Source organism: Ochlerotatus camptorhynchus, unplaced genomic scaffold (genome assembly GCF_037179485.1).
Source record: "Ochlerotatus camptorhynchus isolate MF236.1 unplaced genomic scaffold, CSIRO-AGI_Acam_v1.1 ptg000230l, whole genome shotgun sequence".
Taxonomy (NCBI): domain Eukaryota; kingdom Metazoa; phylum Arthropoda; class Insecta; order Diptera; family Culicidae; genus Ochlerotatus; species Ochlerotatus camptorhynchus.
Genome location: NW_027040720.1, coordinates 1167558 through 1186242, shown reverse-complemented (window position 1 = coordinate 1186242; position 18685 = coordinate 1167558). Strand labels below are relative to the sequence as shown.

The 18685-nt window shown below is 46.1% G+C and overlaps 1 protein-coding gene across 2 annotated transcripts in view; it reads right to left on the bottom strand.

The window, feature by feature from the left end:
• Det (Deterin) overlaps nucleotides 1-18685 on the bottom strand; it is a 434366-nt gene that overhangs the window by 81916 nt on the left and 333765 nt on the right. Inside the window, exons 2-4 of one of the 2 annotated variants that reach the window (XM_065225516.1) lie at nucleotides 13376-13494; nucleotides 13129-13311; nucleotides 12890-13058 (exon numbers count right to left, since the gene is read on the bottom strand). In XM_065225516.1, coding sequence (XP_065081588.1) covers nucleotides 12921-13058; nucleotides 13129-13311; nucleotides 13376-13483 — 429 coding nt within the window. In that variant the 5' untranslated portion in view covers nucleotides 13484-13494 and the 3' untranslated portion in view covers nucleotides 12890-12920. Of the gene's footprint in view, nucleotides 1-12853; nucleotides 13059-13128; nucleotides 13312-13375; nucleotides 13495-18685 lie in introns of those variants that run through there. The other variant, XM_065225515.1, reaches the window with a different exon arrangement.

The following is an 18685-nucleotide window of genomic DNA, read 5'->3' as shown; positions in this document are numbered from 1 at the left end:
AGCGACAACGCCTCGCAAATCCCCTAACCACTCCCCGGTTTGCAACCCATCAGCAGCAGAAGAAGAAGCTTAATTCCGGTACTGCACCTATACCGCTCCCAATGAAAAACCTCCCTCGCAAGATCGAGACAACCCCCCACCGAGTACTCCCGAAATCCAGCCGTCAACCAAAACTCATTTGGTCTTACCGTGAGTCATACAGCCCACTCAGCCTCCCACCCGGAGGATGCTCAAAAGCCATGCAAGTCTCCAAGCAAACCTGGTGCTGCTCGGTCAGACGTTGGTTGCAGCTAATTGGACAGAACCCGTTATACAGGTTGCGATTCGTGAACTCGAAGCACCCACATTCCTCATCGAGCCTGAGCGTCTATTCTCCAGGAGGAGCGGCTCACAACGGCGTCTGTTCCCATGTTAGGGGCGGCTGATCTACGTCCGAGTGCCAGTGAAAGACTCTAAGCACAACTGTGCACCCTGGTCCTCCGGAAAGTTAGGCGGTTGGTGTCAGGCCCTGCGAGCCAGCCGTAAACAAAGCATTGCAACGGAAAATCAGCAACAGAGGAATACGAACCGAGACCAACGGCAACGACCCCAGCGACTAAATATGACTTGCGATTGGAAACTCGGCACGTGGAACTGTTGATCTCTAAATTTCATCGGGAGCACCCGAATACTCGCTAAACTACTGAAGGACCGCGGATTCGGCATCGTAGCGCTGCAGGAGGTGTGTTGGACAGGATCCATGGTGCGAATGTTCAGAGGTAATCATACCATCTACCAGAGTTTCGACAACACACGCGAGCTGGGCACAGCTTTCATCGTGATGGGCGAAATGCAGAAGCGCGTGATCGGTTGGTGGCCGATCGACGAAAGAATGTGCAGGTTGAGGATCAAGGGCCGATTCTTCAACTTTAGCATAATCAACGTGCACAGCCCTCACTCCGGAAGCACTGATGATGACAAGGACGCATTTTACGCGCAGCTCGACCGCGAGTACGATCGCTGCCCAAGCCACGACGTCAAGATAATCATAGGAGACCTAAACGCTCAGGTAGGCCAGGAGGAGGAATTCAGACCGACGATTGGAAAGTTCAGCGCCCACCAGCTGACGAACGGGAACGGCCTACGACTCATCGATTTCGCCGCCTCCAAGAACATGGCCATACGTAGCACCTTCTTCCAACACCACCTCCCCTATCGTTACACCTGGAGATCCCCACAGCAGACGGAATCGCAAATCGACCACGTTCTGATTGATGGACGGCACTTCTCCGACATTATCGACGTCAGGACCTATCGTGGCGCTAACATCGACTCTGACCTGGTGATGGTCAAACTGCGCCCAAAACTTTCCGTCATCAACAATGTACGGTACCGACGCCCGCCACGGTACAACCTAGAGCGACTGAAGCAACCGGATGTCGCCTTAGCATACGCGCAGAATCTCGAGGCAGCGTTGCCAGAGGAGGGCGAGCTCGATGTGCCCACTCTAGAGGACTGCTGGAGTACAGTAAAAACAGCCATCACCGACGCAGCCGAGAGCACCATCGGGTACGTGGAAAGAAGTCGACGGAATGAATGGTTCGACGAGGAGGGCAGAGCGATTTTGGAGGAGAAGAACGCAGCGCGGGCGGTAATGCTGCAGCATGGAACCCGACAGAACGTGGAACGGTATAAACAGAAGCGGAAACAGCAGACCCGCATCTTTCGGGAGAAAAAAACGCCGCCTGGAAGAAGCGGAGTGCGAGGAAATGGAACTGCTGTGCCGTTCCCAAGAAACACGGAAGTTCTACCAGAAGCTCAACGCATCCCGCAACGGCTTCGTGCCGCGAGCCGAAATGTGCAAGGATAAGGACGGGAGCCTCTTGACGGACGGACGTGAGGTGATTGAAAGGTGGAAGCAGCACTTCGATGCGCACCTGAATGGCGAGGAGAACGTAGGCACGGGAGACCAGCGCAATGGAGGAAACGACTACGTCAGTGCAGCAGAGGACAGAACTGACCCAACTCCCACGCTGAGGGAAGTTAAGGACTCCATTCAGCAGCTCAAAAACAACAAAGCAGCTGGTAAGGATGGTATCGCAGCCGAACTCATCAAAATGGGCCCAACTACCGGAGGAGTGGAAGGAGGGGTAATCTGCCCCATTCACAAGAAAGGCGACCATTTGGAATGTGAGAACTTCAGAGCGATCACCATTTTGAATGCCGCCTACAAAGTGCTATCCCAGATCATCTTCCGTCGTCTATCACCTAAAATGACCGAGTTCGTGGGAAGTTACCAAGCCGGCTTCATTGACGGCCGATCGACAACGGACCAGATCTTCACCGTACGGCAAATCCTCCAGAAATGCCGTGAATACCAGGTCCCAACGCATCATTTGTTCATCGACTTTAAGGCGGCATACGACAGTATCGACCGCACAGAGCTATGAAAAATCATGGACGAGAACGGCTTTCCTGGGAAGCTGATCAGACTAATCAAAGCAACGATGGACGGTGTGCAAAACTGCGTAAGGGTTTCGGGTGAACTATCCAGTTCATTCGAATCTCGCCGGGGACTGCGACAAGGTGACCGACTCTCATGCCTACTCTTCAACATTGCTCTAGAAGGTGTAATGCGACGAGCCGGGCTCAACAGCCGGGGTACGATTTTCACGAAATCCGGTCAATTTGTGTGCTTTGCGGACGACATGGACATTATCGGAAGAACATTTGGAACGGTGGTAGAACTATACACCCGCCTGAAACACGAAGCAGCAAAGATCGGACTGGTGGTGAGTGCGTCAAAAACAAAGTACATGCTAGTAGGCGGAACCGAACATGACAGGATTCGTCTAGGAAGTAATGTCACGATAGACGGGGATACTTTCGAGGTAGTGGAGAAATTCGTTTACCTTGGATCCTTAATGACGGCTGACAACAATGTGAGTCGTGAAATACGAAGGCGCATCATCAGTGGAAGTCGTGCCTACTACGGGCTCCAGAAGAAACTACGGTCAAAAAAGATTCACCCCCGCACCAAATGTACCATGTACAGAACGCTAATAAGACCGGTGGTCCTCTATGGGCACGAGACATGGACTATGCTCGAGGAGAACCTGCAGGCACTCGGAGTTTTCGAGCGACGTGTGCTAAGGACGATCTTCGGCGGTGTGCAGGAGAACGGTGAGTGGCAGCGAAGAATGAACCACGAGCTCGCTGCACTCTACGGCGAACCCAGCATCCAGAAGGTGGCCAAAGCCGGAAGGATGCGGTGGGCAGGGCATGTTCAAAGAATGCCGGACAACAACCGGGCAAAGTTGGTGTTCGCTACTGATCCGGTTGGCACAAGAGCACGATTGGCGGACCAGGTAGAGCGTGGTACGAGACGTACGAACAGTACCTCTTACATTCTGCACGAATATTGCTGGTACATGCCAGGTCGATACACGAATCACCGAAAGTTAGGGGAGTCCTTTCCACCCAGGTGCTAGCTCCAAACGGCTCCACACCAGACACGCGCAACTGCCCTCCCTGTCCACCAGTCTTATCAACCACAGTAGACCCCGCAACACTACTTTAGCGATCCAATGGAACATGAACGGATGTTTTAACAATCTTAGGGATTTAGAAGTTCTGGTTCATAATGTCTCGCCCAGGATTCCGGCTCTCCATGAGAAACACAGATCCAACATAAGGCAGCACAACACATAAGATCGCACACTTGCGGGCAAATTCCTGCGGATCAACAATTGCAGCCAAAGCAATATTTATCACTCGGCTGCGCTCGGAATTGCTGATGACATTCCGGTCACTCCTATTGACCTTAATACTGACCTCCCAATTATAGGAGCCAAAGTAGAATCCCCATTCCTGGTCTCAGTCAACAACATCTACCTACCAAACGGGAAAATCCGAGACCTAATAAACAAACTTCAACGAGTTTTAACCCCAATTGATGGTCCTCTTATACTCCTCGGCGATATCAATGGGCACCACCCATCTTAGGGGAGCCTTTAAGCAAACCCCCATGGTGCTGCCATAGCGGAACTCATCGAGCCAATCGACTTAGTGACCCTCAACGATGGATCGAACACCTTCGTCCGTGGCCAGTGCGAAACAGCGATCGACATCTCTGCAGCCAGCCCAACCATTACCGGGCGCCTCGTCTACCATCCAGCGACAAGCATCGAAGATCATTCCTAGTTGAGCATTCAGTCGGTTAACAACGTCCCGGTTTCAGTTGCGCGGCATCTAGTTTTTTTCGGTGTTTTTTCCGCCCGAGTGGTTTTTTTCACCCCCCATTGGGTGCCCCAAGTGACCAGTGTCCAACAGAGGAAGTGGAATTCCATCGGCCGAGCCCCTTGAAGTTACCATCCAGCTTTAATTCATCCCGGTAATCCATCACCGGAGTTAACGGCGTCGTCAAGTCCATCATTTTTTCACGCCGTCGCGAGGGTGTGCAAGTGATAGTGAAGCGTGTCGTATCACCAGCTTGCCGACCCACCAACACCAACCATCACCACCGGATAGCAGCGTGGATCAACACCAACGCACCACGTGATAACAGCGTTTCCACACAAAGCGCCGGTGTGCCGGTGTAGTTAAGTAGCGAATAAGTTTTATTTATTGCCCCTTTGTTTTAGTTTCCCCTTTCTCCCATCCCACGCAAATATTTTCTTCTTCTTCTTCTTTTTCTCTTGTCCCTGTGTGTTCCCTGTGTGTAGTTGTTTTGTATCTATTGCGGTGGCAGTTGCTCTGCAATGGATGGTAATAGTGATGGCGGGGGGAATACCCTTCCTGCCCTTCCCACTGAAGACGAACTGTCCGACGTGGAAACGTCAGCCACGGTGAAGAAGTACACCGGAACCATCCCGAAGCGGCCCAGGCGAAAACGAGCACCGGAGCCCGTACCGCCTACCCCATCTCCTCCTACCCCGCCTAATCCATCGCCACCAACACCACCAGCACCGTCACCCCCCGCACCACCAAACCCGTTTCCCCCTACCCCACCTAATCCCTCTCCCCCCACACCGCCAAAACCGTCTCCACCTACTCCGCCTAACCCCGCCAAGAAAACAAAAACTGCCCCCCGCCATAAGTCATACCCAGACGCCTCGACAGGCCCATGGGTTGTTTTTTTCCGACCCAAACAAAAACCGCTTAACGTTAACCAGATCGAAAAAGATCTATTCAAACGTTTCTCGTCAGTGACCGACATTTTGAAGGTGAGGCCAGACAAACTGCGCGTCACTGTTGGTAACCGCAAGCAGGCGAATGAGATTGTTGCCTGCGAGCTGTTTATGTTAGAGTACCGCGTTTACATTCCCAGTCGTGACGTGGAAATCGAAGGAGTGGTCACCGAAGCGAGTTTGACCTGCGATGACTTCTTGAAGAGGGGGGTTGGTGTCTTCAAGAACCCCGTTCTTCCAGAAGTCAAGATTCTTGACTGCACCCAAATGCAGTCAGCATCCCTCGACGGGACAAAAAAATCTATTCGCTGACTGACTCGTTTCGAGTGACTTTCTCCCTATCGACTCTGCCAGATTACGTCCGAATTGGGAGGGTTCGACTTCCTGTGCGGTTGTTTATACCAAGGGTGATGAACTGCACCAAGTGCAAACAATTAGGCCACACCGCCGCCTTCTGCGGCAACAAGCCACGATGCGATCAGTGCGGCGAGAAGCATGCGGAGGGTGCTTGTGGTGCTCCTCCTAAATGTGTTTATTGTTTGGCACCTCCGCATCCTCTCGCAGATTGCCCGAAGTATAAACAGCAAGGAAAAAAACTTGAACGGTCTTTGAAGGCGCGCTCTCAGCGTTCCTTTGCGGAGATCTTGAAGACTTTCAATCCTCCTCCCAAAATCACTCCGGAAAAAGAAAACAATAATCCGTTCAATCTTCTCCCAGTTGACGAGGACGACACTGACTCAGAGGGCAATGACGGAAGTCCTTTTGTTTTCAAAGGTCCTTCAAGGAAGCGATCCAAGAATGACTCGCAGAAAACTAAAAAAACTGACTCCCAAGCCCACTTGTATAAATCAAGAGGTCACGGAAATAAACCGAAACCCAATCCACCGGGTTTTAAGCCTGTCGATTATGACAAAGAATTTCCGGGGCTGCCGGGAACATCTAAAACCCCAGATGTCCCAGTTTTGCAACCAGAACAGCAGAACGCCATGTTCACGCTTTCTGGAATTGTGGACAGCATTCTCGATCTGTTCAACATCACTGACCCTCTTCGGACCATCATTAACATGATGCTTCCAATCGTGAAACCTTTTCTGAAGCAATTTGCTTCCAAGTGGCCCCTCCTTGCTTCATTCGTATCCTTCGATGGATAATTTTCCAAAAAATGATACGGTATCTCTCCTTCAATGGAATTGTGGAAGCATTTTACCAAAACTAGACATATTCAAATTTTTACTGCATAACATACACTGTGATGCGTTTGCTCTCTGCGAAACATGGCTCTCTCCAGATGTTAACCTTTCTCTTCACGACTACAACATTATCCGTCTCGATCGTGCAGATTCGTACGGTGGGGTACTCCTAGGGGTCAACAAACAACACTCATTCTACAGAATCGACCTTCCTCCAGTGTCAGGTATTGAAATTGTCGCATGTCAGGTGAATATTAGAGGTAAAACCTTCAGTATTACCTCGTTATACATCCCTCCGAGAACGGCTGTTTCTCAGCGAGCGCTATCTGACATCTGCTCAGTGCTACCTGAGCCGCGGTTGATCTTAGGGGATTTTAATTCCCACGGTACAGGCTGGGGAGAGCTGTACGATGACAACCGCTCAACCATCATCTATGACCTATGCGACGATTTCAATATGACCATTCTAAACACCGGTGAAGTAACTCGAATAGTCAAACCTCCAGCAAGAGAGAGCAGACTAGACTTGTCACTCTGTTCGAACTCACTATCATTGGATTGCATGTGGGAGGTAATCCAAGACCCCTATGGTAGTGATCATTTGCCCATCAAAATTTCGATTTCCAACGGTTCATCTTCACAGTGTCCAATCAACATCGCGTACGATCTCACGAGAAACATCAATTGGGAAGAATACGCGAACGCGGTCCGTGACGGTTCAGAATCGGTCGACGTTCTCTCTCCGTTGGATGAGTACTCCTTCCTATCGCGGCTCATAGTGGATTGCGCGCTTCAAGCACAAACGAAGCCTGTTCCTGGCACTACCATTCGCAAACGTCCTTCCACTGTGTGGTGGGACCAGGAATGCACCGACGTGAATAAAGAGAAGTCTACCGCGTTTAAACAGTTTCGTAAATACGGTTCCCGCGAATACTTTGAGCGGTATACGGAGCTAGAGGAAAAGTTTAAGAGCTTGGTCAGGGCCAAAAAACGCGGTTACTGGCGTCGGTTCGTCGAAGGGCTATCGCGAGAGACTTCCATGCAAACGCTCTGGAATGTCGGCAGGAGAATGCGTAACGCGGCATCGTCGGTCAACGAGGGCAAGGAGTACTCTAACAAGTGGATTTTCGACTTCGCGCGTAAGGTTTGTCCCGATTCGGTTCCGGTCCGATGCAACACTCGCGATCCGCCGCTGGAAAACGATGACATGGACTCCCCGTTTTCGATGGTAGAATTCTCAATTGCTCTTCTTTCATGCAATAACTCAGCTCCGGGAATTGATCGAATCAAGTTCAACCTGCTCAAGAACCTCCCAGAAGTCACAAAGAGGCGATTGTTGAACTTGTTCAATCGATTCCTTGAGCTCAACGTTGTTCCGGATGATTGGAGACAAGTGAGAGTTATCGCCATCCAGAAGCCCGGTAAACCCGCTTCGGATCATAATTCGTACCGTCCCATCGCGATGCTGTCGTGTATTCGGAAGCTGTTAGAAAAAATGATTCTTCTTCGTCTGGACAAGTGGGTCGAGGTGAATGGCTTACTCTCAGATACGCAATTTGGATTCCGTAGGGGCAAAGGGACGAACGACTGCCTTGCGTTGCTTTCAACTGAAATCCAATTAGCCTATGCTGAAAAACAGCAGATGGGTTCAGTTTTCTTGGACATTAAAGGGGCGTTTGATTCTATTTGCATCGACATCCTTTCGGAAAAACTCCATGCGAGTGGGCTTTCTCCGATTATCAACAATTTCCTGTTTAATTTGTTGTCCGAGAAACGAATGAGCTTCTCTCATGGCAACACGGAAATTGCACGAATCAGCTACATGGGTCTTCCACAAGGCTCATGTTTAAGTCCCCTCCTGTACAACTTCTATGTCAAAGACATTGATGAATGTTTGGCCGAAAATTGCACGCTAAGGCAGCTTGCAGATGACGGCGTGGTTTCCATGGTTGGACCAACAGCACCGGACCTGCAAGGACCATTGCAAGATACCTTGGATAATTTGTCTACTTGGGCAATGAATCTGGGTATCGAATTCTCTCCGGAGAAAACAGAGATGGTTGTTTTTTCTAGGAAGCTTTATCCAGCACAGTTTCAGCTTCAACTTATGGGTAGAACAATCACTCACAGCATGTCGTTTAAGTATTTAGGTGTCTGGTTCGATTCCAAGTGCACTTGGGGAAAACACATAGCGTATCTGAGGCAGAGATGCCAACAGCGAATCAATTTCCTTCGTTCCATTACCGGCACTTCATGGGGAGCCCATCCGGAAGATCTGATAAGACTCTACAAGACCACCATTCTCTCGATTTTGGAGTACGGTAGCTTTTGCTTTCAATCGGCGGCGGGGACGCACATATTGAAGCTCCAAAGGATTCAATATCGTTGCATTCGAATCGCGCTAGGTTGTATGCAATCGACGCATACCATGAGTCTTGAAGTTCTTGCGGGCGTCCTCCCCTTAACAAATCGTTTTGCGGATTTATCGTTCCGGTTCCTCATCCGCTGTGAAGTCATGAACCCGCTGGTGATCGAAAACTTTGAGAAGCTGCTAGAGCGGAATCCTCAAACACGATTCATGAGCTTGTACTACGAGTACATGACTCTGGACATCGGCCCCTCCTCGTTCAACCCCAATCGCGCTGTCTCCCATCATTTCAGTGGTTCTTCCGTGAGATTCGATCTCACAATGAGGCAGGAGATTCAAGGAATTCCAGAGCCTCACCGTGCCCTGATTGTCCCAACTATTTTTGCGTACAAATACCGCCACGTCCCCACCGAGAAGAGATTTTTCACAGATGGGTCGGTGATAAATGCGTCCACTGGTTTTGGAGTATTCCACGATCTTCATAGCGCCTCATACAAGCTTCAAAAGCCGTGTTCGGTATACGTTGCTGAACTAGCAGCTATATCGTACACGTTAGAGCGTATTGCCTCACTTCCACCTGACCAATATTTCATTTTTACGGATAGCCTAAGCTCCCTGGAGGCTATGCGTTCAATGAGGCCGATGAAGCACTCGGCGTATTTCCTCCAGGAAATACGATCGTCATTGAGTGCTTTATCAAACAGCTCACATGTCATCACCTTGGTATGGGTCCCTTCTCATTGCTCTATCCCGGGCAATGAGAAAGCGGACTCGCTGGCCAAGGTGGGCGCTATGGAAGGCGATATTTACGAGCGACAAATCGCCTACCACGAATTTTTCACGATCTCTCGTCAGCAAGTCCTCGCCAACTGGCAACAAAAGTGGAATGATGGTGATCTGGGAAGATGGCTACATTCTATTGTCCCACAGGTGTCGATCAAACCCTGGTTCAAAGGGTTGGATATGAGTCGTGATTTTATTCGTGTAATGTCCAGACTCATGTCCAATCACTGTTCGTTAAACGCCCACCTCTTCCGTATTACGCTCGCCGACAGCAACTTATGTACCTGTGGAAACCGTTATCACGACATCGAGCATGTTGTTTGGTCCTGCTCCTTGCATTGTGAGGCGAGATCCGTTCTGTGTGATTCCCTTAGGGTCCGAGCAAAACAACCCTTTAAGCCAATTAGAGACGTCTTGGCTTGCCGTGATATCGACATTATGAAGCTTATTTACGACTTTCTTAAAGCTGTTGATGTATGTGTTTAGTGTTTTGTGTTTTAGTCATCCTTTACGTTTAAGTTTTAAATTAGTTCAAAATGCTTTCCCTTGTCCTCCCTCCAAATGATCAATAAATGTAATCCCTAATCTCGAGTAAACCGCGAGTAATCGGCCCCCGTTCTACTAACATTAGTTGTAAGAAAATTATATTCACACACAATAATGTAAAAAATATTCGGCTCCGCAAAGCTAACGCATTTGAGCCTTGACAAATAAATGGATTATTAAAAAAAAAAAAAGCATCGAAGAACTCATGGAGATCATTACTGAGGCCGCAAAAATCTCCATCCCAAAGACCAGTTCGACCCCCTGACCGGAAACCCTTACACTGATGGTGTCCGGAAGCAAAGTCTGCCATTAACGCGAAAGAAAAGCTCTTCAAATGCCTACCCAAGGATATCCCCAGACAAGGAACGAGTCATCGAGCTTTACCGCTCCAAGCGAAATGAATGCCGGCAAATCATCAGCGACGCTAAGAAAAGTAGCTGAGAAGAATTTTTGGAGGAGATCAACTCCAACCAAACGGTGTCAGAACTGTGGAGCCGAGTCAACGCCCGCATACCATCGCCAACGAATTAGCGGAATACTTCGCCTCACTGTCGGCCATTAATCGCTACGACACGGCGTTCATACCAAAAAAACACGCGTCCACACAGAGTATTCGTAACATTGTCATCCCGGAGGATTCAATGCCAACCAACTTCAACGCTCCCTTTCGACCCCCCATGCTGCAACACCTCCCAACCAGCACTAACATCGTTCTGCTGGTTATCGGATGCACCCTCAAAGCATTTTGAAGAAAATTAGCCATTTCAAGATTGTCCCCAGAAAAGAGCGTGGTTTCCCATCTATGTCACTCCCGCCATCGGCCGCTACCAACGAACATCTTAGCAAACAACATTCCGATACCCAACAAAAAGATTATCCAGGTTCTCGGAGTGCGCCTGGACTGGGAGCTGAGGCTCAACGCACGCTTTACTGACACTAAAGCTAATTACCGCACGCGATTAAACCTTCTGCGAACACTCTCCAAACCACACCGCAGCAGCAACAGAGAGAATCCTACTAAAGGTAGCCAAGGCCACCGTATACAGTAGACTACTTTATGGGATTGTACTTACCTGCCTCTCCTGCCTAAACACACGTCTAGCCCCAACCTACAACCAGGCCATCCGAATCGTCGCAGGTCTTCTGCCTTCTACACTCGCTGCATGGGCATGCGTTGAACTCGGTGTACTGCCGTTCCAATATAAAATCGCCGAAACGCTGAGCTGCAGGAACATCCAATTGCTGGCGCCGGTGGTGTAGGGGTAAGCGTGACTGCTTTCTCACCCCAATGGATCTGGATTCAATCCCAGCCGAGGTCGGTGGGATATTTCTGAGGCATAAAAATCTTCATTCGGAAGGGAAGTAAAGCCGTTGGTCCCGGCTCATGTCATGTGTTGTTGAATGGATGCGATATCCTACGAAGGTGTGGAAGCTGCCTTCCTGCATATTTGATTGATGGCTAACATTTGCGTCCTAACAGATTCTGCCATTTGCGTCCTAACAGATTCTGCCAGCATTTTATATACCTTGAACTCAGCAACATCAAAAGATCCCTGTATCCAAGGAATACAAAACACCTCATTTGTCCGGTTACCCGGCCATTGTGGTATACAAGGTAACTGCGAAGCGGACCATCTCGTCGCCACTGGGCGCACCGGCTGGATGCCTCCACATCTGTTCCTAGTTCAGACATTAAAACATAGGGGAAATGGATGTAATGTCGGCCTAAATGCTCCTAATTTGGGCCCATACATAAATTCAGCAATCGACAAAATTTACAAAGCGACCAAAAATATCCATTAGTACCGTCCCAATGACGCGTTCATCTAGATAAAATTGATAAATAGCAGATTTTTAGCGATGGACCCTATCTTAGATGCATAGGCCAACATTAGAGCCATTTCCCCTATGTGAAAACAACCCTTCGAGACGCCTGGAACCTAGAGTGGATTACAAAAAGAGGTCCGTTCTTAAGGAAAATAAAGGAGACATCTTCAAATGGAAGGACACTACGAGTCGACGAGAACAACATGTCTTATCTCGGCTCCGATCTGGACACACCCGAGTAACCCATGATTTGGGCAGCGCTACTTCTTTTCGGAAGTGGTGCGACACCTGCAACACTATAATGACAGTCGAACACCTGATCGTGAACTTCCAGAACATCCGGGTCCACAATGGAATCCCGGACAGCATACGTAATGCCCTGTCTAACAACCCATCCACGGAAGCTGCTCTAATAGTATTTCTTAAAGATGCTCGATTGTTCGATAAAATTTAATCACCGACCTCCTATTCAAAATAACAACGCACCGACCCGATTGAATTTAGACTGGATACCACACAACGATTATCTGATTACCCTCTACAACGACCACCGCCATTCCCTTTATGAACCGCCAGAGAGGAGGAGAAACCCACTCAGGGTTCACCAAAAATTCTAAACTACGTTATAAGGGGGAAAATCTCCAGAACCAGAAACACGATTTTCTTGGGTTGTTAGAAGTTCAAATTAAAAATGAACCCCGGTAATATGAATGCAGTGTTGTTCAGATTAGCGGGGGTCCATGGTATCGTTAAACAATTTCCAAAGTCCATTCCTTTCCTTACCAAATTTTTGTTTGTCATATTATTATTTATCCCAGTAGCACATACCTTATTACCTTTCTTCAACGAGTAGCCGCTACTACACCATTGATTCGGATCACACATAACAACGCAATGCAGTTCTATCATAAAAACGCTTAGCAGCTGTTTTATTCTGCAAGTATGATACGAGCCCCTAAGCGATTGCTATAAATACCTTACAATTACATATCGTTATCTACTCAAACATCTAAATATAGGCACCACGGGGACATAAAATCAGTTTTTGGACAACTGTTTCAGCATCTCTTTGCGTTTCTTCTCAATGTGTGCCGTGAGGCAGTCCTTCAGCCCGCTGTAGCTGCTTTGAATCCTTCTCTTTAGAATTACCTCCAGCAGGTTGATCATTTCTTCGCACTGTTCCGAGAACACAAACAAACCAAAATAAACTCCCGATTCCCAAAAATCCATCCCATCCACCGCTTACCGTCAGTTCCGCCTCCGGCCGACCGTACTTGACGAACATGCACTGGGGAGCGTGCTTCTTGTGCTCCTCCCACGGGTCGTCTGTTTCCTCCCATCCGTCCAGCACTTTACCGCACACGAAGCAGACGGAAGTATCCTCGTCTTCCTTGTCGTCGCCCTGCCAGTAGAAACCGGCTTCGGCCATCTGAAAATAATAGATAATCGGTCAGGACAACATCGGGGCGCGGCACTGGTTAATATTCAAAAACCTTCTGGATGTTGCACGGACTGGAGCCGGAGTGGGGCCACTTTTTGAAGCTGCTGACCCGATCCTTTTCGAAAAGGTACACTTTTTCAATGCTCTCCGTTTGAACCATTTTGATGTCCTCTTCAATCAAATCCGATTATTGTCAACTTTCAGGAACTGGTAAAACAAACAAACCGCCACTTTCGAACTGCCGCGGCGTTTTGAACCGCGTCGTCTTTGTTTTAGTTTTTTCTTCTTTAACCGCCAGTCCCAGTGACATTTCTCAGTCCAGTGAAAAAGCGATGGGTGCTCATTGACGAGTGCACGAATGGATTTTAGTTCACTCACTCGACAAAAAGTGACACAACAGCGGGGCCCTGTTTACTAAAAATGAACACATATGTGTTCATTTTCAGTAAACAGGGCCCCGCTGTTGTGTCACTTTTTGTCGAGTGAGTGAACTCAAATTCATCCGTGCACTCGTCAATAGGAGTGCTTCACAGCATGAATGAACCTCGAAATGAACTGCTTCATATTTGTCTTCAGATTTATTGAGCTTAGACCGGTTCATGCACGGTCGCAAATACACTGAGCGAATTTACCATGTCGTCATTGCATGATTAATCATTCAGAGCTATCCGATTTCTTTAACATCGAAAATAATATGAGATACCCGATTGACTGATAATTGACATTAAATGCGATGATTCATCATACATATCATAAAAGGAAATAACATCAAACACTTAATGAAGTACCGTTCAAATTTTCAAAGGTATTAACAATAAATGAATTCAAGAACAGAAATGAACTAAAATCATCCAAGTGAACCCCATAACGAAAATCATACAACAACTGTCATACGATTCATTTTCTTATCGTTTCAGTCTCCCATTGCGTTTTGGCCTTACCATTTTTTCGCAGTTTGTTGCGTCTCTCTCGAATAGCAGTACACAGTTTTTTCGCATACCACGGGGAGTGTCACCAAAAAGCGAACGAGAAAAAAGTTTTCGGATTCATGTGGCAAAAAAATATCTACTCGTTCCGTTCCCGTTTGATTCGAATGCTTCAGTGCCCGTGGATTGTTCGCGATCCAGCCCCCCCTCGAGGAGGTGGTCAGCGACTTTGAGGAAAGCAAGTACCAAAACGCCGAACTGCCTCTTTCGTACTACGGCAAGTCGTCGAACGAGTGGAGTTTTACAAACTGGCCAAGTGGCCATAGACAGAAACGTGTAATCAAAACAACATCCGCTGGTTGATTCAAATTCCTAGACTTCAGTAAGTTACTGGGAGGGAGGTCCTTTGTTTCAATCAAAACGATTCTAACAAAACAAATTTATCTTCCAGTGATATCTTCAAGACCAACCAGCTGATGAGCTCGTTTAGCAGATTTTGGGACAACATTTTCAAACTGCTTTTTGAGGCCACAAACAACCCGAGCCAACATCCTAAATTGCACAAGTTCCTACAGAACGTGATTGGGTTCGATTCCGTGGATGACGAGTCCGAACCGGCGAATCCACTGTTCGATGGGGACGCCAGGGGCGAGGCCGGCCCAGTGCAGCATTTAGTGTGGTTGTTTTATCATAAATGAATAAAACAATTGTTCAGCTTATAAAACAGAAGTGTTTCATTTACAACATTAATTAACAGTTCCAACAATTTAGAAGAGATATATTTCGTTATGATCACAATTTTTAAAAAAGTAAAATAAGCTTTCTGCTTCCATATATTTTTCATTCAGATTGCACTTATATTTCATTTAAACGTTGCATGACAATTTATTTTGAAAGTGTATGACGAGTCCGTATCCTTCTCAATGTTAATCATACGGTTTGTTCATTTCAAGTCTTCCTAAGAATGGATGATAATCATGCTAATGGTTTACAGCGTGCAGAACGAAAATTATCCTGTTTTAGAATTAATGCTATTCAGTTCTTCTGTGCTTTGAGAGCTGAATCAGAGAATGATAATCTTTCACAAATAGAAAAATAATCCGTATGGGGCTCAAGTGAAGCAATAATCATACATTGATGTATGGACAATTTGGTTCAGTGTAGCCATCCAGAAGTCATCCCGCATAAATGGGAACCATTATTGGACCTTACCAAAAATGGTTGAAAATTGTTTATAATCCCTGCTAAACTTTAACTGAAATGGTTATGGAACTTTACATGAACGTTTGTGTGATAAAGTTTTAACCATTTTTTGACGTAGGACTACGTCTTTAATTTCTATATGGGGATACACTTTGTAAAAACTGAAAATGGAACATGTAACCAAATTATTGAACGTTAATAACTCAGCTGCCCCTGAACCAATTTCAATAATTTTATCATCAATCGATCAGGGCTACACAGCAAAAAAAATGTAATATCGATCAATGCAATTCAAGCTGATGTATGAAATAATGATGTAATAGCAAAAAGCAGATACAATATTACATCAATGGATGTAATTTTATTCGCAAAATCGATTTACATCGTACAACGTTGTATTACACAACCGATGGATTAACCTGGTTGCAGCAGTTTGGATGTAATTAAACAACTTTTTTTCTGTGTACGCTTACGCATCGATATCAATGCTTTTGGCTGTTTATGTTCAACAAGAAACTATTGAAAAAGTAGCAAATGTCAAGCATTGTCAAAAAGTGTCGAAATAATTAACAAATCCACCAATTACGTACATGCATATGCTGCTTCCCTAGCAAAGTCGTCAGAGAGTAGTAAGTAGACGAAACAAGTCGAAGTGGCATTCGCCTCCGATCCTCGGGCGCGTGCGAATAGGGATGATGGAATTGCGTAATATTTTGCACACTCATCGCCATATTCAGAACCACACGCTCCCAACGACCACACAAAATGCTCTCCAGAGTTGTAATCTTCTAACCAAACTTGGAATTAGGGGATACACTCAAAAAATATATCACATATGTAATCTCGTATGTAATGAATGAAATCCATATGAATTTCACATAGCTTTCCAAAAAAAATTGACGACAACATAAAGAAATCCAGTTGTCCCACAGCTGTCTACAGCAGCAGTCGAATTTTTATTTCGGTGTGAACCACGCGATAGCCTGTTTTTGAGACTCGCTATTATATAGTTGCTCTTTGTTCGTTACTAGCAGTTCGGTGCCTTTTGTTGCTACGGTGCAAGATGTGTGAAGTAAAAAACACCATCAAGTTTAGCTTCAGCCACCATGATGCTAAACCAAACATTGGAGAGATTGTAAATTTCGCCAAAGCACTCGACGCGGATCCGGCTGAAATGGAAGCTGTTTATCGCATTGGTGAGGAAAGGGGAGTCTTCATAAAGTTCAAATCAGAGGAAGCGATGCTCCATGCTCTGACATACAATTCGGAGGATTTAATCTTCCATTATGCGAATGGAACGACGGCAAAGGTACGCATGTCGCATGCTGGTGAATTTATCCAGTATGTGCGTGTGTATGACTTGCCACCAGAGGTACCGGACAACGAGCTGGATAAAGTGCTGGGGAAATATGGAAAAATTAAACGCATCATCCGGGAGAAATTTCCATCTGATCTGTGCTTTGAGGTTTATACAGGGATACGCGGTATATATATGGATGTGAAGAAGGAAATCCCCACGTCATTGTATTTCTTCAACCGCAAAGGAAATATATTTTATGATGGCAACAAAGATAAATGTTTTCTGTGCAAGGCGGACGGACACCGGAAGCTTTCTTGTCCCAAGCGGAAGGCTCGGAAGGAACCGGAGAAACAACTAAAGGAAAAAGGAAAGCAAGGTGAAAGAAAACAAAACAGCAGCAGTACGTATGCTGGTGTAGTGATGGAAGGTGCGTCGTTTGTCATTAGCGACCAGGAAACGGACACGGGGTTGGAGATGTTGAATGAAGATAACGAAATGGACGAGACGACCCCGACGACCGACGAGAGTAGCGGAGAGCATGCAACGGGAAACGATGTTCAGATGCAGCAGCAGCGATCACGTTTCGGGTTCAACGAAAATGAGGAACAAATTCGGGAAAGAAAGAAGTTGCGTGCACGGGAGAAGATCGCTTTGTCGCCGCTTCGATCGCCACCCAGGAAAATCCTTTAATAATATGCATTTGTATATCTTTTGTTTGTATTTTGAGTACCAAAATTGGTATTCCATGTTACTCGGCTCCGCTAAGTTATTCTTTTAACATTTGAGCCTGCCAAATAAACAAAATGAAAAAAAAAAAAAAATAAAGAAATCGTTTATGGACTTTGTCGTTCAGTTCTTTTCTGGAAAAATATTTATTATATCATACCACGTAGTCCTACGTCATCATTGCGTACAACCCCTTGTAGTTTTTTTTTGACTATATGTTTAGTATTACTTCTGCGTGAAGTCAACGATTTACATAGTTGAAGATGCTAATTTCAAATTACAGACTAAAGTGGTAATTTTTATACGATAGATGGAGTAGATGAAAGTATAGGGTTGATAGTTCCGTTAGAGTACGGCAGTGTGAAAATTGCATATAGATACACACAAAAAATAATCGCTAATAAAATTAAAAAAACCATTCGTCGAATTAAAAGTTTGCATTGGTTCTTTTTGGTAGAAAGCGCTTGGCTTTCAAAATGAAAGTAAGTCAACTGTCAATTCAAAAGTTGCCTGCTACTTTCTTTTAAAAGTTTAAGCTTTTAAAAAGAATTGTAGTATTGTCAAATCAAAACTTTGGTAGTGCCGAAATTAAAAGTGGATTATGTTTAATTCAAAACATAGGTTTTACGAGAAAATTCCACATAGTTAAAACAACATGTGTCATTTCAAGCTGAAAAAAATATTTTCAATTTAAAACTAAGCATTTTCAACATAATAACTTATTTTTTTAGTTTAAATTAAAAGAAATATTACATTTAAAGTTTTAATAATTTGATTGAAAGGTCACACATATATTTCTTTTGTTTCCAAAATATATAATAAATTATAATTATTACTCGTTTTCGAGGCTTATAGTGACCATGTTGACATCGTGACTGTCTTCCTTCTCGATCTTTACCTTGGGGATCGAACGATCAATTTTGCACGGGGGTCCATCGGTTCGAACGTGGACCCGATACTGGCAGCCGGGTGGATTCCAACGGCAATGCACGTTGTATTCGCTGGTACTTCCAGTTGAGTCTCAGAAATCTTTCGTACCAGCTTTGACGACCTCGTTTGGGAAGGGTCTGAATCGGGGTCTTTCATCAATGTCCGGAGGTAGTATTTTATGATCAAAAGCGATTGCAACATGATGGTTCCGTGTTCTGATGCGAACCGATTATTCGTTAGCTCTCCTCTCCGAACAGGGAAAGCAACATACTAGGCA